This window comes from Fusarium solani (genome assembly GCF_023522795.1).
Source record: "Fusarium solani strain SB1 chromosome Unknown bctg00000006, whole genome shotgun sequence".
NCBI classification, from domain to species: domain Eukaryota; kingdom Fungi; phylum Ascomycota; class Sordariomycetes; order Hypocreales; family Nectriaceae; genus Fusarium; species Fusarium solani.
In genome coordinates this window covers 1,654,119-1,677,236 of record NW_027072151.1, presented here as the reverse complement: position 1 = coordinate 1,677,236, position 23,118 = coordinate 1,654,119, and the positions used below count along the sequence as shown (strand labels likewise).

The following is a 23,118-nucleotide window of genomic DNA, read 5'->3' as shown; positions in this document are numbered from 1 at the left end:
TGATGGGAGCTTACAAAGCTCTGGGAACCCCTCACAAGGCAACCAAACAAGGCAACCAGTCGGTCGCCCGGTGAAAGTTGACACTGCACTTTTGCCTGGTGTGTGTTTGATGATCGCCTCGTCTTGGCGTCGAGGGAGAGATAATACGTGATAGATAGGTGCAACAATCCCCCCTCTCCGATAGCAGGCGGCCATGTCTGAGTCAGTGTCGCGGATGGGCCCGGTTCTGGAAAGCCGGGACCGTTGATGAGCCTGCCTCGTGTGTCCATGGGTTGCAACATGTGCATCTACACTTTCGCCTTGCTTTCATACATTCTGTCATCGGCTGGGCGTATGGGAAGACGCGTGCTGACCCAAGCCACCAAGTAAACGAGATATGAATCAGACCTTGCATTATGCTCGACATAATGGCGTCAACCAAGTTTTTTTCTCTCCCTCTGCTGCACCAGCATCGTCGGGCGTGTCTGCTGACTGGGTCACTTAACCAGCATAAATCCTCCCCGGGGCCATGTTGTGGTGACGCAGGCTTGTGAATGGCTGCAGCATCGTTGTGTTAAGCAGGCAATAGGCATCGGGCGTATGATGGGCGGGCGAATTCAGCTCTTGGCCCGGCTCAGCTGTCAAGTTGCGATACCCAAGATGTGCACTTTTTCGCGATGCGATGGAATCAGGAAGAGGCAGGGTCGACATGTTTCTCAGTGGACGATCCAGGTTGCGGGAAGTGCTTTCCCGATGAACGCCTGCCCTGCCCACGTTGGCAAGTACGTATGCACGGTCCCTCCGTCAACAGGCAGGCGGGAGGCAGGTCGCTTTTCTCTCGCCTCCTGTCAACATCAACACCAGCACAGCCAGTACAGCACAACTCATTCATCATGATGCCTCCGGCAATGACATGCATACCCGCCTCTCCCGCCGCTTCTATTTCCGTCGTCAACTATTCGCCATTGGGCCTTCATGCTTGACCGGACGCTGTTGTCTGGACAATGATATTCGTCCGCCCTATAACGGGTCGTCGTGGACTCCCGATATACCTATAGTCCTACATGGCTATGGTGGCAACCGCCGTGTTTTTCTCCTAGTCGTGACACAACATCAGAGAGAGACATTCAGCAGCATCAACGCCTAATCTTCTCTCTTGGTTGCCCGGCAATGGCATGACAGCTCGTCCGCCAACTCGCCAGCGTTGCCTCGTCGGAGCATCCCTCGTTACGCAGCGCATAGGATCTCCAGTTGATCATTCACCGCCGCGTCAGACTCACCTGCCGAAATGGATATGCACTGCTTCAGCGAAGGATCGTGGTGGGTGGGTGCAATACACGGCAGAAGCTGTCGGAAGTGCCGAGCACTCAGTGGGCAGTTCTCGCGGCGGACAGCAGCATAGGCAGGCCCATCGGTGATACTGTCCGATCGACTCTAATTAGTCTTGAGAAACTCTACCGCGTCTTCGGTATCTGAATCGAGGAGCGCCCGCGCAATCACCTGATGCGAGGCCCGTTCCAATGGGATGTCGTCTCGGCGGGCAAACCTGCCCACCACCTCGACCTGCAGAGCATGCGGCTGCTTCTTCGGCCGGGCGAGGTGAACCTGCAAACCTTTCCCCGGCGGCTGTTGCGGCTGGGCAGCCGTATCAATCAGGAGGGTGGTAAGAAACTTTGCTGCCGCTGTTGGCCTGGTTGCCTTGTAAGTGGCAGATGCGAACCACACCTCACCCTCGATACCACGGTTCGCTTCAACATGGCGATATACCATTCGTTTGACGTGCAGGAGCTCTGCCGTCTGAACGAATTGTGTCTGCTGTCGATTGAGGATTGGGTAGAAACAATCAGGCTCTTTATTTCTCATAAAGAGAGCATTTGCATGTTAAATAGAAGACGATTCTCCCTCAATCTCCAGCTCGAAAGACAGCATCACTCACAACAACAACCACAACAACCACAATCCTTCCATCTTTGCTATACAAACTGCAATTAGTTGCTCACAAGACCTTCCAGGGCTGAGCTCTACCCCTCACCATATTTGCTTTGCCCTTCAAGAGCCTGCCCTCCATCTCAATACTAGTTCACACCAACTCGCAATATATCGACCGCCTCACTTTCTTGCAAGCGTGGCGAAGCTCCCAGTTGCCGATCCGTTCCATACCAACTTGATACTTTCTCAATTCACTTCTGCCTACACTTCGAGGCAGATATATTTGCCCGTCGTCGCCTCATCTTTCAACTCCCAAACTGGGCACGAAAATCCACAACTCTGTCGATCGACAATCACAAACCCCTTCAACCATGTCCAGGCACTACCCTGCCAGAGCCATGCCTCACAACGCCCCAGCCCCCCTGCATCACCAGCCTCAAGCACCTCCACAGGGTGCTCCCATGCCTCAGGGAGCCAGGGGCCCTGCTCCCTTCCACCAGGCCCCGCCTGCTCGCTCCCGCCACTCTTCTTCATCCTATGCCAGCTCTTCGTCAAGCTTTCCCTCGAGCTATCCTAGTCCCCCTTCTCCACCCCCAGGCGCAGTCCCTCGGGACCTGCGTCCAAGAGATGCCGTCCCCATCTCAGATCTTCGGCATGAACGCCTCACAGAGGCTGATGCCCGGGAGCTCCTCTCGACATTCCATGTCATCCGCCTCGAGAGGGCCCGCAACCCCAACGATGTTGACGCTGAAGGATATCCCCTGAAGCCTTCATGGGACAGGGTTCACCAGTTCGTCCAGACTGACTACCCGCAAGAAGAGGCCAGGCGCAGGGTTGCCCAGCTCGTCAAGGAGACGAAACCAGTTTATGAAAAGAAGAGAGCCAAGGACGTCATCATCCAACGCCAAATCGAGCTTGTTCTGGATGACTTTGCCAGACGAGAACTTGATCCTCGGTACATATTCACCTTGGCCCAGTTCGAGTCCCAATACCGAAAACTGGATGACCGGTCTGTCTCGGTTGGCAGACGGAGGAGGAGCCGCAGGCATCACCACAGCAAAAAGTCCCGGAAACACTCCAGCAGAAGCAGATCTCCTCGAAAGGAGAGACAAGCCATCATCATCTACCTCAAGAGAACTCCCGCTAAGGGAGAGAACGGCTTGAGGATGCTTCAAGAGGAGAACCAGCGGAAGGCGAGACGTGAGATGCCACCGGCGCCAACAGTCCACATCCGCCCAGGTACAACGGGCTATCCCCCTGTTGCTCCCCATCCAGCGCCGATCTATTCTTCTCCTACTTCTCATCCCTCGTCACCACAAGCTCGGTCTCCTCCTGCTCCTCATCACCCACCACCACCAACTCGCTCTGCCCCTGCTCCCCATCACCCACCTCCAAATCATGCGGTCCCTACAGCTCCAGTTAACCCTGTAGCACCAGCCATGAACCCAAATATGAGAGGCCAGCCTCAGCCGGCAATGCCAGGCAAGCCCGGCATGCGGGAAGGACTTAACCGCCCACCGTCAAGAGCGCAGCCAAAGCAACCTCAGCCGGACTTTGTCGGAGAGTCTGATGATGAGTCTGTTGATGAGTCCGACGACGATGATGCCACGCCACCAAAGCAGTTTAATCCGGCACATCCAAAGAACCCTGGCAACATGGCATCGGGAACAACACCAGCACCACCTCGACCTGGTGTTGCTCCCCCAAGGCCTGGCCCAGGAAATTTCCCCGTCAATCCAAATGCTGCTCCGGGGCCTCGAGCACCTCCTAACATGCCAGTCAACCCAAATGCTGCACCAGGACCCCGAAGACCTCCTCCTAACCTGCCAGCCAACCCAAATGCCGCCCCGGCACATCGGGCACCCCCAAACATGCCAGCTAACCCAAACGCTGCCCCAGGGCCCCGAGGTCCTCCCCCCAACATGCCGGCCAATCCAAATGCTGCTGCTGTACCTCGAGGACCTCCGCCAGCTGGTCCTAGACCTGGTCCAGTGCCAAACCCTCAAGCTGCCGTTCCTCCGCCCAACGTCGCGGGACGAGCACCACCACCAGCACATGCACCAGGAGTTAGCCCGGGGGGATGGCAAACCCTCAAGTCCGGCCACCATTTGATCCGCACGCAGCTCCCCAGAAGCCGGGTGTCGGCCCACCAGGAATGCGTCCGCCGCCTAATGGTCAGGTAAAGCTTCAAAAGCCTCCTGTCGGGGCTCAGGTGAACGCCCCTGGTTCCCCAGCAGCTGCGGAGGACCATATCATTGTTACCACCACTATCAATGACAAACGTCGCAAGTCCAAGACGTACCAGGAGTCTGATCGGAGCTCCCGGGACTCTATGGCATCGGACGACTGCTTCTCAGCGGATGAGAGCGAAGGCACAAGGCCGTCGTCCGTCAGCTCTGATTCAGGTTCAAGGCGACATCGCCGAGATCAGAGCTCGACTCGGGCCCGCAAGGATCGACATGAAGATGTTAGAGAGTCTCGTCGCAGCAAGCGAGAGTCAGATGAAGAACGCTCTTCTCGACATGTCTCTCGGCCACGTGCCCGTTTCAACTCGCCTTCACGTCGTGGAGAGTCCTCGCACCACCGCAGGGAGTCACCGCAGCGCCGCGGAGAGTCGTCATACCATCGCCGAGAGCCCTCTCGTCGACGCAGGGAGTCACCTCACCGGCGAAGAGAGGAAAGCAGGTCGCCAAGACGAGACTCCTATAGGGAAGACGAGGAATGGGGCCCACGGAGAAGAGAGAGCATGCCGTCTCCTCGAGTTATCCAGCGGAATCTCGCTCCCCGTCTTGTCTCTGTCCCCGAGGCAAAAAGAGAGATCTACGCGGACTATGAGAATTCCCGTCTGGAGAATCGCCTGGAAAGGGCGCGGCGAGAGGATGACATCCGTGAGCGAGAGATCCGCCGGGACAACGACCGCCTTAGGGATCTCGGAGATAGGGGTTTCCGACATCGCCGTGGGCTCAGGTCGAGAATCTTTGATTTTCTAGGAGATGACTCCTCGCATGGCAGCCGAGATTCCCGCTGGCGAGAAGGCGATGCGAGAGAGTACATGCGACGAAGCGCCGACTTTGATCGACTCCGCCCTCTTCGGGACAGGGACTTTTTTAGGAGGGATTGACAAGGAAACAAAATAAGGTTGGCGATGCAGATTTTTGATGAGATTCTATCATGGCAGCTGTCATGGAACAGAACGTGCCTTCTTTTTCTTTTCTTCTTTTGTCAGATGCAGAGTGGAAGCGAGCCTTGGGATGATTATGATTATGATTACAACGTGGAGTTTGGGTCTGATTTCAACGGGATAAGGGAAAGTGAGGAACAAAATGACTACCCAGATCAGGATGAACAATAGTTACCTAGAGGCACTTGACGAATTATGGAGACCACCTTTGCAATCAATGCCACCAATGCTACCCCTGATCTCAACTGCCGTGATAATGATAACATTGGATCCATCAAACAGGCAGCAATCGTGTGGGGGCTATTGGTGCACGTGACTAAGCGACATCAGCCTCATGAGGGGCTGCAGCTGTCGCGCCTGGAACGCGTCAAAATGCAGTGAACCTGGGCCGGTCGTTGCACCGACTTTAAGAGCTCCGACGCGTCCTGCATCACTGCAGCCCAAATATGACAATTTTGAAGCTTTGCACTTGATGGCCCTTTTGTTCATCTGAGGCTCTAGTGCAGGCTTGTTCATCCTGGGCTTCGCCCTGTTCGTTCCTTCTCTTCCATTTGCAATCCTTCTTCCACCCATCTCCTCTCTTCTCCTGGTCGAGTCACCACCGACCGCAATTCCCAGTCCCTGCCCTGCTCAGTTTATGACGGTGGGCATTGCCGGCCTGCCCATACGATCCTCGCCGGCACGTGGCTCTCTTCTCCTCCAAGCTGTGCAGCAGCTGGCTCATGTTCACACCTCCCGCCCTTCATCCTCTCCCGTCTTCGAATCCATGTTAGCCAGGGCTAGCGACAAGTACGAGGCCAACGGCCCTCCCCAGAGGAGCCAATCGGCCAAGTCGTTCTTCCCTCCAAGCAGCCCTACTAAGCACAATGGCGACATTCGCCAGCAACTCAAGAAGCCAAATGCTGCCGCTGTGTCGGCGAGGACCGCCCAACCTTTTCCGAAGCCTTTCGATAGTCGATCCACCAATATGCACCAGCCTACAGTGACCAGACTGGCGGCCAGTGCTGCTGGAGGCTCATTGGCTTCACTATACGGAGGATCGAATTCGTTCCAGCAGGATCCCGACGTTATCGATCTCACCGAGGCGGATGCCGCGGCCAACTCCAAAGCAGGCGTCTTCTTCTGCGAAAACGACTTTAGCGACGATGACGAGTTGGATCTGGACTTTAAAGCCCCTTCAGCTTTGCCGGTGCTCCCAACAGCAACTCCTTCCAAGCTCTCCAACGAGAACATGCCCCCTCCACCGACATCACAAGCCTCGAAACCCATCGACTGGTCTTCGTCTCCTGTATCTCACTTTCTGCCACCGACGCGGACCACATCTGTGACCTCTACCACAACAAATGGATCTCTAAAACGCGAGTCGTCTGGCGATAAGGATTTGGTCGACGTCCCCGCTCCGAAGAAGGCGAAGAAGAGAGTTCTCCCTGCACATTTCAAACAGCAAGAACCTGAGGAGGATGAAGAGGACCATGTTGCCAAGACTCCGGCCAACAAACGGAAGGAGTTCTGGAACCCTACTGCTAGTGCCGTCAAGGAGCAGAAGAAACAATTCCGAAATCAGCGTCAACAAGAACAGCCTACAGCAAACAACGATTTGTCTATGGACGAAGTTCAGGAAATCACCACTTCGCATTCCAAGGCCAAGGGCAACTTTGCCATTTCTCTCAGTGAGGAACAGAGACACGTATTGGATCTCGTTGTCAACAATAACCAGAGCGTCTTCTTCACCGGTGCTGCCGGAACAGGAAAGTCTGTGTTGATGAGAGCCATCATCACTGAACTGAAGAAGAAGTATGCCAAAGACCCTGAGCGAGTCGCCGTTACTGCCTCAACTGGACTTGCTGCGTGTAACATTGGTGGTATCACACTCCACAGCTTCTCAGGCATTGGCCTTGGCAAGGAAGATGTTCCGACTCTGGTCAAGAAGATCCGACGGAACCAGAAGGCCAAGAATCGTTGGTTGAGAACGAAGTGCCTGATCATTGATGAAGTTTCAATGGTGGATGGAGACTTGTTTGATAAGTTGTCTCAGATTGGGAGAACGATCCGCAACAATGGCAGGCCATGGGGTGGCATCCAACTCATCATCACAGGTGACTTCTTCCAGCTTCCACCTGTTCCTGACGGAGGGAAGCGTGAGACAAAGTTTGCCTTTGATGCATCCACCTGGACAACCTCGATTGATCACACTATTGGACTCACACAGGTTTTCCGACAACGAGATCCAACGTTTGCCAATATGCTCAACGAGATGCGTCTGGGCAGAATCAGCGAAGATACGGTACGGGCTTTCAAATCTTTGTCAAGGCCGCTCAACTTCGACGATGGCGTGGGCACTGCAGAGTTGTTTTCTACTCGAAATGAAGTTGAGGGATCCAACGAAAGGCGACTGAGAGAACTCCCCGGCACGGTCCGGCGGTATGATGCCATGGACATTGGCAAAGAAGAGATCCGGGACAAGCTGTTGATGAACATGATGGCGCCCAAGAGCATTGATCTGAAGATCAACGCGCAGGTGATGCTCATCAAGAACTTGGATGAGTCGCTGGTCAACGGTTCACTAGGCAAGGTTATCGGATTCTCAGATGAGAAAACATTCGACATGACGTCGGTCGATGAGTTCGATGACGATGATCCTATGGCTAAGGCCCGAAGGAAGCTCCTCAAGTCATTCAGTCGCGAGGCTGACACAAGCTCGAGCGGAGTGAAGTTCCCAGTGGTGCAGTTCATGGCAACTAATGGCACCTCACGGGTGATTCTCTGCCAGCCTGAAGAGTGGAAGGTCGAGCTACCGAATGGAGAGGTGCAGGCAAAACGCACCCAACTCCCCTTGATCCTGGCGTGGGCATTGTCAATTCACAAGGCACAAGGCCAGACTCTGGAGCGAGTCAAGGTCAACCTTGGTCGTGTCTTTGAGAAGGGCCAGGCCTATGTTGCTCTCAGTCGAGCAACGACCCAGGAGGGTCTACAGGTACTGGGTTTCGAAAAGTCCAAAGTCATGGCTCACCCTCGAGTCATCCAATTCTACAATCAGCTGTACAGCGCTGAGGATGCAATTGGGAAAAAGCCACAGTCTATCTCTGACTTTGTCTCGAACCGACTCGGGGCGGCACCCCCCAAGAAGGCAGCACGCCAGGTGGTGGAGCTGGACGATGAGGAAGAGGCGATGGCGTCGTATGGTTATTGAGCATTGTTGGGCGCATTCAGGACCTCCCCGCACATGTTGATTTAGTTGTTGAAAACACTGTATGATAGGAAGGGGTTCCTTTTCTAATAGAAGCGAGCCATGATGGGATTAGGCGTTAGGTTGCCAGGGCAAGGAGATCGTGATGGACGATCAAGCCGACGGCAAGTAGATATCTATCTAATCTCGGAGTATCCGAGCTTCATCAAGTCAATATGACGATGAACATTTCAGACTTGGACGAATGGGGTGTTGAGGGTTGCTTGTCATGTTGAGAAGTTTTAGCCCGTTGGTGTGACATAGTCTGCACTTGGTGATGGCTTCTGTTGGTACCTGAAGCCTGAAGCAACACAGTAACATGGCAAACCAAGACTTTGATGTATAGAATGGGTTTTAGACGGCCCATTGGGGTCGCGGATTCATGGTGGTATAGGCAACATCTCCTGGTTGTTGTCCTCGTGTCTGGTCTTAAGGGTGATGGATGAAGAAATAGGACTCCAACCAGAGGCACACCAATACATCAACATTTTATCTATACGTACTAATATGATAAATCTAGCCAGAAACGGATTTATAAGCACTTTCGCCTTCATCGGATTACCAATGTTATGTTGGGGACATGGTTCCATACAAACCATTGTTTCCAAGTTCCTTGGGGAAGCGGCGGTTGAGCCGCGCTTATCGATAAGCTCCTAGACTTTTTGTCCATGGGGCAAGCTTGCCAGAGAGCGTGGGACGTTGAACCTCACAAACCCCCATCCACAACATCGCAATCCCAAAATCCGATCACCGTCCTCACGGGAAAATCCTTTGGCGCAGAATCGATACCGTGTAGCCATCAAATATCTCGACTCTTTGGCTGTTTGACATTCTACGGCTCTTCTCACGACCGGACGCTTCGACCCTCCCCCTCCCCTCGTTGTGCTCCATCCCACGGTCCGAGAAACTCGATCCGTCATCTGTCTCCTGGTCGACCATCTCGACCGCTCGCTCGCTTCACTCCCGCCCCTGAGACAGCCCGATTTACGTTCTCCGAGAGTTACCCAACGTCCCGTCCCCTCGAGACCCTAGCAAACCCCGACACTGCGCCACCCTGATTTAGCCTTTGTGCCCTGGGGTCTGGGAATTTGATGACGTCTAGAGCTTGACCGTTTTCCAATAATAGGGTCATCGCATTGGGAAGCAAGGCATTCGGGAACAAACCTCTTGCAACGCACTCCTCCAACATGGCAAACCAATTCATCGGCCTGCACATGCGGGTGGTGCTCCGCGAGCCTGCGGACTGTCAACTCACGGGGACAGTGAGAGATGTCCAGGCGGGCAGCGGCCTCACCTTGACGAATGGTGAGCGCGTCATGATTCCTCTACTTCGAAGCATCTACTAACTGGAATTATAGTATTCGTCACAGGGACCAAGGAATGGCGCCCCCAAATGCACATCGATGCTGCCAATATTGCTGATCTGTCCGAGATCAAGACGGACGATGCGCCTGCTACCGATACTCCTGCGCCTGCCGAACCTGTCGCCGCGCCTGCCGAACCTGTCGCCGCGCCTGCCTTTTCGCAACCGCCATCGCAACCTGCCTTTGTCGACCCTGCGATTCTCAGTCTGGCAAGGCCACCTACGTCTGTGACGCCCTCAGGCTCGGACGGGAAATTCATCGGCCTGGAAGATGGAAGGTCAGAGCTGCACGCTGTCCAACCCATTGCGGCGCTTTCCACACCAGGGCGACCTACCCCCGATCATGACTTGTCCGGCTCAGTGAGCAACTTGGCCATCACTGAGCCAGTCCCTGGATTGACCGATGACAAGTCTGTTGGACCTCGGGATGCCCCATCAACTAAGAAGAAGAACCGGCGCTCTCGTCAGTCTAAGCAAGGAAAGGGCCAGCGCATTGAGGAAGATGGTCAACCTGTCGATGGCTCGCCCGCTAGTGGCCGAGGCAAGGGTTGGAGGCAGACTCCTATTCTCCAGAGCACGGCGTCCTTCCAGCCATTCAACTCTCTGAAGCGAAACGGCAAGGGGCGAAAGGGGGTGTTTGACAATGGCTGGGCGTCTGAGGATGTCACTGAAGAGATGGGCGATTTCGATTTTGAAAATAATCTGGCCAAGTTTGACAAGCGCACCATCTTTGACCAGATGAGAAAGGAGGATCAGATCGACGATGCCAGCCGACTAGTATCCCACAACCGCCGACCAAAGCCTGGGACAGCAGGTGGCAAGAACCTGCATTACACGGAAAATGTTCTTGATACGCCACCAACAACTGGCAAGAACGCAGATTTTTGGAACAGCGAAGCGGATGACGGACTGAATGAGGCAGACAGACTGTCAGCGCGGGACATACGGAGCGGCCAGAGCAATCGAAGAGCTGACAGCAAGTCGGGACCTTCGAGGAGATCACAGTCACGCAAGGCAAGTGCCGTTGCAGCGCCTGGTGGTATCCCACTGAGCCGCGTCAACTCCGGCGTACGTTCAAGCCATCTTTCTCGCTTGTCCATCTCTCGACCAGAGTCGCGTAGTACTGACGGCAGGAGACAGCAAGGTCAGCCATCCGGTCTATACCTCGTCCCCTCTCACAAGCGACTCGAAACCGTCTCGGCGCTGCAGATGCTGAATCTCGAGAACATTGCCGCGAACGAAGTTGGGCTGTCGGAACAGCTCATGGCAGAGAACGGAGGACGGGGTATCGCCGAGGTGGCCTTCAAGGCGCTGTCGGATCCTGCCATCAAGGTGCGGTTTGGGCTTGCTGGGGCCAATCCATCTGCCAGTGCCGTGCTGAGTAGCCCGGCCGTTGTGATACTGGCTGGCAACAACAAATCTGGTATCCGAGCGATCGCCGCAGCCAGACATCTGCGGAACAAGAACGTCAATGCGATGGTGTGCTTGGTGGGCATTGAACGCGAGCGAGACTTGCTGGAGGATCTCCGACAGCAGATCCAGCTGTATCGGGCTTTCGGGGGTAAGATCCTCAGCAAGAGCGATCTCTTTGAGCACCTACGAAAGAACGCCTCGTCGGGATCACCTGTGTCAACCGCTCTCATCATCGATGCCCTTTTGGGGTTGACCATCTCATTTGAAGAGCTGCGAACTGGAGACCAGGCCACCGTCTACGAACTAATGGAATGGGCAAATCGCAACGAGGCTTTCGTCCTTTCCGTTGATGTGCCGACAGGCATCGACCCTACTACTGGCAAAGTGGCAGTCATCGATGGCAGCCGTCTCTTTGTCAAACCGCGGTACGTGGTTGCGATGGGTGCCCCAAAGCGCGGCTTGCTCGAAGCTGTGACACCACCAAGCGAGGATGACCCTGAATACCTCAACAATGCAGCGCACGAGGACGAGTGGCGTCTTTTCATTGCCGATATTGGGCTAGGCAGCGCAGTCTGGCGAAAGGCCGGAACCAAGATCCGTCGCGGTATCGACTTTGACGAGAAGTGGGTGTTGGAGATGAAGTATCGGGATGGTCAGCAGGAGGAAACCGACTATGAGGAGGAATAGAGGGTTTGGAAATTAAGCAAGAGGCATCATGATGGACATGAGGGGCCAACATGGAACAGCATCGGAGAGGAAGCGGAAGTTATTGGCTTTTGTGTTTTTGCATGACTAAAAGGACGAACGTTTGGCGTTGGTGGTTTTGGTCCCCAGCGCGAGAGGGCTTTTGCTGGGGACATGGCAAATGCATGGATGAGGTTGAGAGATACCAATCAATACCCAGGAGTTTTATCTTTTATGTTTCTCCTTGTTGTCCCGGTGCCGTATTTCCGGTGCTAGCAATGACGCAGGCTGGATCTGCAGAGTTAATATTTGACGGATGCACGGTAACGTCGTTTATGCGACGTTGGAGAATGGGACCCGAGAGTCTGGAGAAGCGTTGTGTTGTGCAAAGGCCAAGATGCGGGACAGACGACAACTAAGCTTTGCCAAGACTTGGGTGTTTGGCCCCCTGTGCAGTCTTGGCGGTGGGAAAGCTTGATTGAATGACGAAGAGGGTTGTGTGACGTGGAAGAACAAAGGATTCAGGTTCTATGATGATGGACGACTCGACAATTGTACGCCTTCAAGTTGGCCTTTGAAGCTACACTCGAGTATCCAACTCGCCAGTGGGCTGATGGATGTCAAAAGGCTATTCTCGCAATGGATAGCCGACAACCCGCTGACGACATGCCTGTTCGGGCTTGCTCCGACAGTCTAGAAAGATAGAAGAAACGACCAATATTCAGCCTAGGTCTTGATCATTCGTTGGTTGTTTAAAGTTCATCGGGCGGGCCGGACGAGATTCAGCCAAAAAGTGAGTTTCACCAGATTGGGCACCTTGTGGTGTCATGACGGACTTGGTGTACTTTGGTTAGGTAAGTGTCATCTGCGCAGTGGTGAGAGCTGAATTGGGGTTCCACATGGTAGATCACAAGGCAATTAAGTAAAGATTCCTCTAATAATAAGTCCCTAGTATAGAGTTAATGCCCGTCATCTAGAGAATCATGGTTAGAATCAGCCCTTTGAACAGAATTTAGCATTGTCGATCCTTTCCCCAGGGTGCACAGTGCGGGTGGCTGAGTTGTGTGGGGTCGGTGGCTTACCTGATTACGATTTAGGGCGTCCTGCAGGTTCCTACGGGTATCGACTCACGTTCCCTGCAGGGGGAGATACCTAGGGAGAGAATGAATGCAGCAATAGAGAGGAGGTGAAATTGCTGTGTTTCTTGCAAGATATCTTCTCTATTCTGGAGATATGATCAGGTTGAGATGGAAAAAGCAAAGCAATACAACATCCTCCACAAAAAACAGACAACAACCATGCGACCGGGGTTCACACCACTCTCCTTTGACGTGATGGATGGCGGGGTTACACTTCCCCAGCCGAGAATGCACACAGTGTGTGTAGACCACGAGGCCCCAGACGGCTCCCGACCTCCTGGCTCGTTCTGCTGCTGCATTCCAGTGGGTTGCCTTTCGCATCTTGAACTCTGTCAAGAACCAAGACCGTCCTGCGTGGCCGTTGTAGGGCGGGCCGGAAAGCTTGTGCGCACCAGCCCAGATTGTGCAGAAACGGCCAGTAACGGTTGATTTTGTGGTAGAGGGGAATAGCACCACGACAATCATGATCGGGAATGATTGCATCAAGATCAAGACCATCTGACCTCTTGTCCTCTTCAAGAAACCAGTCAATCTTCATACTGTACCATGTGTCTCTGGGCTCCATCGTACACACAGTACAGTGCGTCGCTTCGTCCCGTCAAGGTAACCTGACGTCCATCCGCCCCCCCTCGCTTCTCCAATGCCACAATCAACTGAGAGAGAGCACGCAGTTCGAGGCTAAAAACTAAAGCAAGGTAGGTAACGTTAGGTGCTCGTTTGGAGAAAAAAGGTGCCCGCCTAATAAAAACCAGCTCGATTCCCCAGTTTTCCCACGCGCTGAGCTTGGACTGTGTCTCATTCTTTACGAAGCAGAGGAGAAAAAGAGAGGAAAAAGGCATCCGATCACACACAATCTCGGCCTCGAATCTCGTCGAAATTCTTCATTGACGTCGTTCCCAAGGCTTCTCTGAACCTTCTAGATCGCCACGTCTCGATCCATCTCACCCTTATCGCGCGGACCAACCAAGGGGTGCGCGATCGACTCCAAAGAAGCCAAGACTTCTCGGCGCCCAGACTCACAGCCTCCATCCCATCTCCATCGCTAATTCCATCCCATCCATCCATCCATCGGCACGCCGCCGCCCCTCCCCACCAGACAGTGCCAGGAGAGACCCAGCAGCCCAGGCCGGCCCAGCTTGATTTTGACTTGTGTCTTTCCGGGTCCCTTGTTCGCGGCACGTTCCACCAAAACCTGGAACCCGACTCACCTAACCATCCTCCCGGCTACGCACTTTTTGACTCTCAATCCAACGCGCCTGTGCTCCCAAGTCGCAAATTCGTCAAGGTTCTATCGTCGTCGTCAGCTTGTGAGACTTGGCGTCTTCTGCACTCTGACACCATCGCCTAATAATCCCTTCGTCACGAACCCCCCGAGGACCCGCGTCTAATTCTCCCGCCCCACGATCCCTCCCAAACCGCGACCGAGAACAGACTCGTCTGACCCCCCGACCGAAATACCCTCGCGACGGGTCGAATTCGAGTTCCCAAGCGGCCACAAATTGAAAAGCGATCGAAAACGCGAATGACGATTTCTTCCTTTCCCATGGCGACCGTTTAATCCTCAACATCCAACCGTTTCGCGAATCCCGTCGCTCGCGGCTGGCCGTTCCGTTGCGTGTTGCCCCTTTGATAACCGGCCAGCCGCAACCATGGACGCCAGCCAGCTGGTCTCTGCGACCATCACGGCGCTGCCGGCGCTGTGCACGACGACTCTATTACCAGCCGCCGGTGTCATGACATTGGGGCCCCAGGGCGTCCCCGTCCCCTTGATCGAGCCCGCCGTCTTCCAGATTCCTTGTCCGGCTGCGAACCTCGTCCCCCGAATCGCCGTGGAGGCTTCGGGCGACGAGAGTAGCCTCACTCAGCACGAGGCATCCGAGAGCAGCCCCAAATTTTCCGATTTCCGCGATCCCTTTTACGCTTCAACTTTTCCGATATGTTACGCCCTCGCCGCGACCACCGTCACGGCTTACATGCTCGTCGTTATGCTCTTCGTCACCCCTCGCTCCTTTCTCGACGGAGGCGTTGTCTACCTCGGCCGGCGATCCGGTTTCACCCACAGCTCATCCAGCAGTGTCAGCATTGGTGGACGTCCTTGGCTGCAAAAGGTGGCCGCTCTGACTGTCGCCATTTCACTTACTATCGCCTCTGCGGACACATTCCAGGTGGCTCAGAATCAGTATACGTGGGGGATCCAGAACGCGAAGCAGTTGCAAGACGAGGTCATGAACAGCGTGGAACTCAAGGTCATCCGTCTCGTCTCAGACACGTTCCTCTGGCTTGCTCAAGTACAGACTTTGATTCGACTCTTTCCCCGCCAGCGAGAAAAGATCATCATCAAATGGGTTGCCTTTGCGCTCATCACCCTTGATGTCATTTTCAGCGCAATTACTAGCTTTCAGTACTCGGACAACGGCATCAACACCAACGTTCGACCCAAAAACTTTGTACATCCCGTCCCCGCCCTCAGCTACCTATTCCAGCTGTCACTGGGACTCTTATACGCGGCGTGGGTTGTCTACTTTGCGCTCATGAAGAAGCGCTACGCATTCTACCACCCCTTTATGAAGAACATTACCCTCGTCGCCATCATTTCGATCACTTCGATTTTGATTCCCGTCGTCTTTTTCATTCTCGATATTTCACAACCCGAATTTACCGGATGGGGAGATTATGTGAGGTGGGTTGGCGCAGCAGCCGCCAGTGTGGTTGTATGGGAGTGGGTGGAAAGAATTGAGGCTCTGGAGCGTGAGGAGAAGAAGGATGGTATCCTGGGCCGGGAAGTATTCGATGGCGACGACACGCTCGAGATCAATGCGGCCGAATTTCCATGGCTTCGAAATCGAAAGGCAAGAAAGGGAGGAGGCGGAGGAGGAGGCGGCAACGGTGGTGGTGGCGGCGGAGGTGCAGGGCAAGCATCTTCAGGTGCAACCAATGGATGGGCCAACGTTTCCGCCATTACCAGCCGATATCGTGGGCAGGATAACGAGGGTGCTCAGGAAACTACGGAGCAGTCAGGACAGAGGAGCATGGGTAACATCCTACGGCCCACGATCTGGCCAACCCGTCCAGCACCGGCAGTCACGCCCATCAGTCGAACCGACACAGCCAGCGCGGCGAGTACAGTCTATGCCGTACGATATCCGCCATCGTCAGAGGCGACGACACGAACACCTGAACCTCTACCACAACAAAGTATGGTGGATTTGAGCCGACAAAACAGCTTCCCTCAGAGTCACCAGGCAAGCGACGAGCCTACTCCTCCCAATCAGGCCCCAGCCTCGGTACAGAATGGCCATGTTGTCTCGCCTGCAGCCGGTCAACCGGCAGACCTGGAGGCCAACACACCGAATACCCCGACTCATGGCGGCTGGCGGAATCTCACATTTGCCAGCCCGATTTTCCGTCATTCGAGCGAGGATCCGCCACAGGAGGTTGCACAGCACTCGCAGCATATCGCAGAACCCGAACGCGAGGGAAGGACAACCGTACCAAGCCGGTGGGATTTAAGGGCTCGTCTGGAGGACTTTGCAGCAAACCAAGCAGAGAAGCTACGGGATCGAGTGCGGTCAGCACCCAACACGGAGAGCCTTCCTGTGACGGTTATTCCAGCACCTCCACGAAGAGGGGCAGCGCTCCAACAGGTCCTCGAAGAGGAGGAGCTAAATACGGCAGAGCAACAGTCGAGCAGCAGAGAAGGGCTTGCGAACAATAGCGGCAGCAGCAACAGCCACAGCAGCATGTCTCGAGAAGCATCAGGAGAAGTGACACAGCTAGACAGGAGTCGAAGCACGCTGTCAGGAAGCCAACTGGGCGAGGTTCCGATCCCAGCCACCAATCCGCCGCTATGGCGAGGCGTGCAGCCCAGGGTGATGTACGAGGATGACTACTACTACTCTGGCGACGACGACACGGTGTCAGAGAGGTCATCACTGGATCACCGGCGACAAGATTTGGACTCGCCTGGCCCGCAGCGAGCGGCTTGAGCGAAGCATTTGTGTCATTACTATTGCATCTAGCGAGGCGTTGTTGGTACGGCTGGCAGTAGACCGGCATGTTTGGTTTGGGAGCATTTGCGTATGAGAGATACCCAGAGGGCGGCTGCATCATTATGCCTTTATTATATTACATACAAGATGGAGGAGATGGCCATGATTGCTGTCTTGGTTCATACGAGAGGTCAATATGGCATCCAAAACTTGGGGGATGGGCCTTGAGTCATGGCACACGGCGTTATGGAAAATCAGCAGAAAGGAACATGTATATATCTGCACAGATGGCCTCGAATGTACGAGTAGGCCATAGCATATGTAGTCGTCAATATCATCAGCATGATACACGTTTACGCATTTGTGGTCTGACAGTGATGAAAGTCATTTCACTTTAAGATATGGGGGAACATTGACGACAGAGCGGTTCAGGGGTGGCAATGTTCAAGTATCAAGATATCACTGTATGTGGGAAGCATGGGTTGTTGTCAGTCAGTTGACATGATGACATGAGACGTGTGCAGCATGTCAGCTCGCTCTGCTGTGCTTACTGTCCTATCCGCGGAAGTGGATTAAAGGTTGACAGAATAACCCAGCCACACTATTCGTAGCCTTGAACGACGAGTCTCGGCATGACGTCTTTGTACATTGACTGCATGGGCTCCCGAACGCACATGTCATCTGCGGCCAAGGACACGGCCACGAGTCTCCACGAGGATCCGGCAGGTCCGGATAGCAGAGAAGAGAAAAGAAAGGAAAAACACCAGATAGAGAAGAAAAATTGCAGGGAGGGAGGTTGTCAAAAGGGGAAGAAATGGTGCATTCACATGTCCTCTTTTTAGCTAGGGAGATTAAACTTGATTTTCTTTGGAGGACGGGAGGCCATGTGACCCCACAGATCGACCTCTGGCGGTTGAGCGACAGGGGGTGAAGGAGGAACGAATCGCTCGACTTTTTTGACACTCAACGTTTGAGTTGAGAAATTGCTTTGATTTTTCGTACTCATCTCGGCTTCCGCGATCAAACACTTGATCCATCTCCCGGGCCCCGCGGAGCACCGGTTGGCACTTTACTCCATGTCCCCTGAAAGAAAATAGAGGAGAGGTCCTGGCGGCGGCGGCCTCGGCAGTAGGAGCGCTAATGACTGGACCCTGAATGACCCAACGACAGGCAACGCCGGGTCAATCTCAATTTATTAGAGAGTCCCACTGAGTGCAACTTTTATTTGCCTCGACTTTTTTAGTTGGTTTCATTGGGAAGGTACGGAGTAATTACATACCTACACAGCGCATTGACTAGTAGGAAGGGACGATTTCCCGCCTTTTCCGAAGCCGAGTCTATACTGTAGCGGATATTGGATGTAAAGACGGGGTCTAGAAAACGCCCGTACCCGACGGTCCGTGGTCTTTGACAACCCAATCGAGCAACGACATCATCATCAGCATCAAGCCATCAAGAAAAAGCTCGGCTTGAACCCTGTCGCCAACGCTTTCCTTTCCCTGTGCATCTCGTCCAGAAAGCCCACCGACTCCGGCTGACCAATCAGCTGCGCTGCCGTGTACCTGCTGCCCGCCTCGGCTTACCCACCCAATCCCCAATCCCTCTCCCCTCGCATCTCCCTCCCTCTAATACAAACCGTCGCGACATCCCATCCCATCACATCCGCTCTCCCGCACAATCCGGACTCGCTCTTACATTTACCTCGTCTCCGCCAGACAAAGGGTCACGGCAATTCCACGCCTGCGACTCCTTTTTAAACGACTTTTGCTTCTTGTCCGCCGCTCCTGAGCCATCTGCAAACAAGTCTTGGCATCCATCTTCAGTACACGCGACAAACTCCACCTTGGCGACACTAATAAGAGGAGCGGGAGGTGGAAAAAAAAATAGGGGCGCATAGGAGGGAACCACAACTCCCCTTGTTTTTTAGGAAGCCGAAACCCCAGAAAAGTCGAGATTCAACTCTTCCAGCAAATACATGACGGAGAAACACGCATCATCAACGACGGAGACGACCATCACCACACAACCAGCCATGTCAGGCTCAGAGCCCTTCCCCCTGCTGAACACGGCAAACGACCAGCTGCACCAGCGTCGCTTCGCACCCAGCAGCTCCGTCAGCAACACCACAGCCACCGAAGCATCCATCAGCGACGCGCGGAGGCGGCGCAAGAGCAGTGCCCTCGGGGGCGAGATCCGCGGCGACACGGGTGCCCCGGCATTGGCCTCGAGTCGTGCCAGTCTCGATGCCGTTGACAAGAGCAGCCAGGTGAGCCTTTCCGACCTTGGAATTGACTTTGTCGCAAACATCTCGGTATACTAACATGCAGCTTCAGTCTGGCCACAAGCGACTCTCCAAGCGCCGACGTGCTCGCGGCCTCCTTGCTCGAGCTCGCCAGACCATGATCAAGCACACCTTCGTCCTCCCGGCTGTTCTCACCCTGTGCTTCCTCGCCGGATACGCCATCAACCCTACCGAGTCCAACCCTATCCACCACTTCATTTTCCTCTCGTACAAGCTGCCTCAGGACGACCCCAACGAACCCGCTCAGTATGGAAAGGGTCGCTGGGATATTGCTTTTGTCGCCTTCTATACCATCGTTCTGTCTTTCACCCGCGAGTTCATCATGCAGGAGCTCCTTTCGCCGCTCGCTCGCTGGTACAACCTCAGCCGTGGCAAGAAGGCCCGCTTCATGGAGCAGGTGTACACGGCCATCTACTTTGGTGTCTTGGGTCCCTTCGGCCTCTGGGTCATGAGCCATACTCCCGTGTGGTACTTCAACACCCGCGGCATGTACGAGGGGTTCCCCCACCAGACCCATCTAGGTCCTGTCAAGTTCTACTACCTCTTTGAGGCTGCCTACTGGGCTCAGCAGGCCATTGTCCTCGTCCTGGGTATGGAGAAGCCTCGCAAGGATTTCAAGGAGCTTGTCGGTCATCACATTGTCACTCTGGGACTCATCGGCCTCAGCTACCGCTTCCACTTCACTTACATCGGCCTGGCCGTCTATGTCACCCACGACATCAGCGACTTCTTCCTGGCCACCTCCAAGACCCTCAACTACATCGACTCTCCCTTGGTGGGCCCTTACTTCGGCGTCTTCATGGTGGCTTGGATCTACCTCCGTCACTACCTCAACCTCAAGATCATCTGGTCTCTGCTGACCGAGTTCGAGACTGTCGGTCCCTTTGAGCTGAACTGGGAGACGCAGCAGTACAAGTGCCGCCTGAGCCAGGTCATCACCACCGCTCTGCTCTCTTCCCTCCAGGCCCTCAACCTCTTCTGGCTGTTCTGCATCGTTCGCATTGCCTGGCGCTTCGTCAGCCAGAACCAGCTTGAGGATGACCGATCCGATGATGAGGGTGAGGATGATGGTGAGGAGGAAGATGTGCCTGCCCCGGCCCCCAAGATCAACGGTCATGCGAATGGCCACGCCAACGGCCATGCTAACGGTCATGCCAACGCCCACGTCAACGGCAAGGCCGTCTCGAATGGCAACGCAAAGCACTAGACAACTCGGCACATCTTGACGATACGTCGAGGCATTGTGAGAGGGAAACTACTGAGAAGTAGCATCCCCTTATTTTTGAATGGAAAGAAGCGCCAAAAGAAACAAGAAGGAATGGAATGGGTGGACGAGACGAATTAATGGATCAGCATCATGTTATGACCACCAACAGCGAAGAGGGCCAACGAGAACGGGGCCATGGTTGCATTTCTTCCCTTTAATGTTTGGACAGCATCGGGGACAGGACAGGACTGGGATGGGGTAATGAATGGAGTTCAACTTGGAGCGGTTGGACTTCCACACTCGCTTTTGTATCAAGCATGCCGGCGTTCCGGGGGACTCCGGAAAGTCCGGACTAATCAAGGGGTGCGTTGCCGTTTAATGCGGTGCGGCACGGCACGGTAAGGTCTGATGCGAGACCGGCTCGGGCAAGTCGGCTCGTGAGGTCATATCCAAGATATGACGGGGAACACAACAAGGGATTTGTCTCGAGATGTACTTGGAAAGGATCAAACTCGGCCGAGACGTCTCGAGGACCAAAAGAACTTGACCTGGTCATCAGGGGGAGCAGCTTACCCCCCTCTTATACACGCCAGCAGCCTCATGACATGACCTGCATGCAGCAAGCAAGCAAGCACGCAACGCACGACACCATGTCCCCTCGGGCCATGTATTTTTTCACAGCTATATCTTCATGTACCATGATACTTGCTTGCTTGGCACCATCTGTACGAACACTTTAATAATATCACTACCTTTACGCTCGCTACTTGATCTGTTCTGCTCCGCTCGATAACAGTCGCATACGTAGACACACACCTATCATGCCAAATATACAAGTTCCGAGACAGACGCAGTACGCGTCAACACGCTGTATATAAAGCTACCCCCCAGTTTTTTTTTCCTTCATCTTCTATTTATGTATTGATACTTTACGACAGCCGCTGGATACGCCTCTGACCGTCATGTGGAGATGTTAAACACTCGTCCGCAAGTCAGACTTGGGAAGCACGCGTAAGCCGATACGAGGACGTCTTGTCTCCCCATATATCTTGTATCCAAACTACTGTACCTAGAATATGCATCTCATCATAGGATATGCGACCATGTGTTTTTTTTTTCTTGTTTGTTTCTCACTCATCACCGATGACCTATCTTCTCCACCAAGTTAAAAAAAAAAAAAAAAAAAAAAAAAACAAGCCCGGCGTCTGCACACGCCCCCCCTAGATGCGGCATGAAGGCTAAAAGCAAAGTCCGTCTAGATACCGGCAGAATTAAGTATACATGTCTAGCTCAGGCGGTCATAATCTGCAAGCCTTTTACGCATCATGCAAGCATGGGCAAGTCGGAATAGAAAAGGGAAAAGAAGCGGCATTAAACGCATACCGCCGCCGGAGAAGATACCAATTGTATAAATGCCGGCGTCTCGCTTCTACAAAGATACAGGTTCTATGTAGTATCAAGAAAATCCCACAAAAAATGACACTTTTTTACTTCCTAGATCCCCCATCATGGATGTAACCCACCCCCCCCCCCCCTCTTTCTCCCCAACGTTTGTACAGCAATAACCTCCATAGGCAATGGCGTCAATGGAAATCCCTTTTCAGGGGTTAGACGGTGAAGGTGGTCCCCCCTTGACCCCCTGGATGGTCCGCACGTCCGCCGCCCCATTGTGTCCATCCCCCCCTTCTTCGTGGAGCCCGGCATCCGGGGTGGCGGGTCTGGCGGTGGTGGAGAAGACCGGCTGCACAGCCTCAGTCAACAAGAGCAACAACAGGAACATGAACATGGATTCAACATGGACCTTTCCAAGGATCTTGACCACCGTCGTAACTATACAGACCGGGACCCCCGTCATCTTCAAGCAGGTGTCAAATTGTTGTTGACGGTGAGAATGTCACTCTCTAGATTGGGCATCCACAATCACAACCACAACCACAACCATCAACCTATTATGCTGAGTGAACTTTGATTCATTGCTCGCTTGCTTCCAATGCTAGGTATATCCTCTGCCATGCTTGCTTGACTCGACCCCTATGCCATGCCATGCCATGCATTAAACTAAAACTACTGATTGCTTGTCCTCCTCCCTGATGAATCAATATCCGTCTCCTGACGACAACATCAGAACCGTTGAAGAGTGGAAATGAAATACCCATTTTGTTTTTCTCTTCGTCCCAAAAAGCAGAATCCTTGGTCGCCTGTCGTTTGAACAAGAAAAAAGCAAATCATTCCATCGCCATTTCCTCCCGCACGAGCGGTCTTGCTGTCTAAGAGGCCTAAAAGCCTCCTTCTTGGAGACCTACTGTAACATCCATCTTTCGACCATCCTCCTTCTCCAGACTGAGAAGTGCGTCGCCCCATAGAATGTCGAGCGCGCCGAACCCGTCGTCGCTCAAACAGAAAATGATCATCATCCCATACGTCCCTTCCATTCCATTCCCTCCCTTCCTTGCAGCCCAGTTGAAGCTGCAGCCATACCGAACCCGAAGCAAATCATCATGACCGTAAACGCCTATGCCCCTTACCAGATATTATTGTACCAGAACTTCTGGCACACAACAGCAGAGTAACCGTATTCGATCGCATTATCCCTCCATGGTGTTTCCTCGTTTGTGGCATTGAAGATGTCCACTCGCGAATTTGCTTCTTTTCGAAGAACTCATCGCCACATTATTAGCCGGGCTACACTGGCCCGCACTCATTAAA

At 53.9% G+C, this 23,118-nt stretch overlaps 6 protein-coding genes across 6 annotated transcripts; 5 read left to right on the top strand and 1 right to left on the bottom strand.

Moving 5' to 3' along the window:
- Positions 1-1,413: 1,413 nt before the first annotated feature.
- Positions 1,414-2,014, bottom strand: MRS44_010246 (uncharacterized protein; the record flags this gene model as incomplete). The annotated part of the gene is made up of 2 exons (XM_065620050.1): positions 1,414-1,776; positions 2,012-2,014. 2 exons carry the CDS (start codon positions 2,012-2,014, stop codon positions 1,414-1,416), a joined length of 366 nt encoding a protein of 121 aa, XP_065476239.1.
- A 292-nt stretch (positions 2,015-2,306) lies between these two features.
- Positions 2,307-5,029, top strand: MRS44_010245 (uncharacterized protein; the record flags this gene model as incomplete). The annotated part of the gene is made up of 2 exons (XM_065620049.1): positions 2,307-3,974; positions 4,040-5,029. The coding sequence occupies 2 exons, from the start codon at positions 2,307-2,309 to the stop codon at positions 5,027-5,029; spliced, it is 2,658 nt and encodes an 885-aa protein (XP_065476238.1).
- Positions 5,030-5,726: 697 nt separating this feature from the next.
- Positions 5,727-8,279, top strand: MRS44_010244 (uncharacterized protein; the record flags this gene model as incomplete). The annotated part of the gene is made up of 1 exon (XM_065620048.1): positions 5,727-8,279. The coding sequence occupies one exon, from the start codon at positions 5,727-5,729 to the stop codon at positions 8,277-8,279; it is 2,553 nt and encodes an 850-aa protein (XP_065476237.1).
- Positions 8,280-9,502: 1,223 nt separating this feature from the next.
- Positions 9,503-11,778, top strand: MRS44_010243 (uncharacterized protein; the record flags this gene model as incomplete). The annotated part of the gene is made up of 2 exons (XM_046269915.2): positions 9,503-9,620; positions 9,674-11,778. The coding sequence occupies 2 exons, from the start codon at positions 9,503-9,505 to the stop codon at positions 11,776-11,778; spliced, it is 2,223 nt and encodes a 740-aa protein (XP_046131314.1).
- Positions 11,779-14,563: 2,785 nt separating this feature from the next.
- On the top strand, positions 14,564-16,900 carry MRS44_010242 (uncharacterized protein; the record flags this gene model as incomplete). Its single annotated transcript, XM_046269916.2, has 1 exon — positions 14,564-16,900. The coding sequence occupies one exon, from the start codon at positions 14,564-14,566 to the stop codon at positions 16,898-16,900; it is 2,337 nt and encodes a 778-aa protein (XP_046131315.1).
- A 2,035-nt stretch (positions 16,901-18,935) lies between these two features.
- On the top strand, positions 18,936-20,412 carry MRS44_010241 (uncharacterized protein; the record flags this gene model as incomplete). Its single annotated transcript, XM_065620047.1, has 2 exons — positions 18,936-19,169; positions 19,231-20,412. 2 exons carry the CDS (start codon positions 18,936-18,938, stop codon positions 20,410-20,412), a joined length of 1,416 nt encoding a protein of 471 aa, XP_065476236.1.
- Between the last annotated feature and the right edge of the window lie 2,706 nt (positions 20,413-23,118).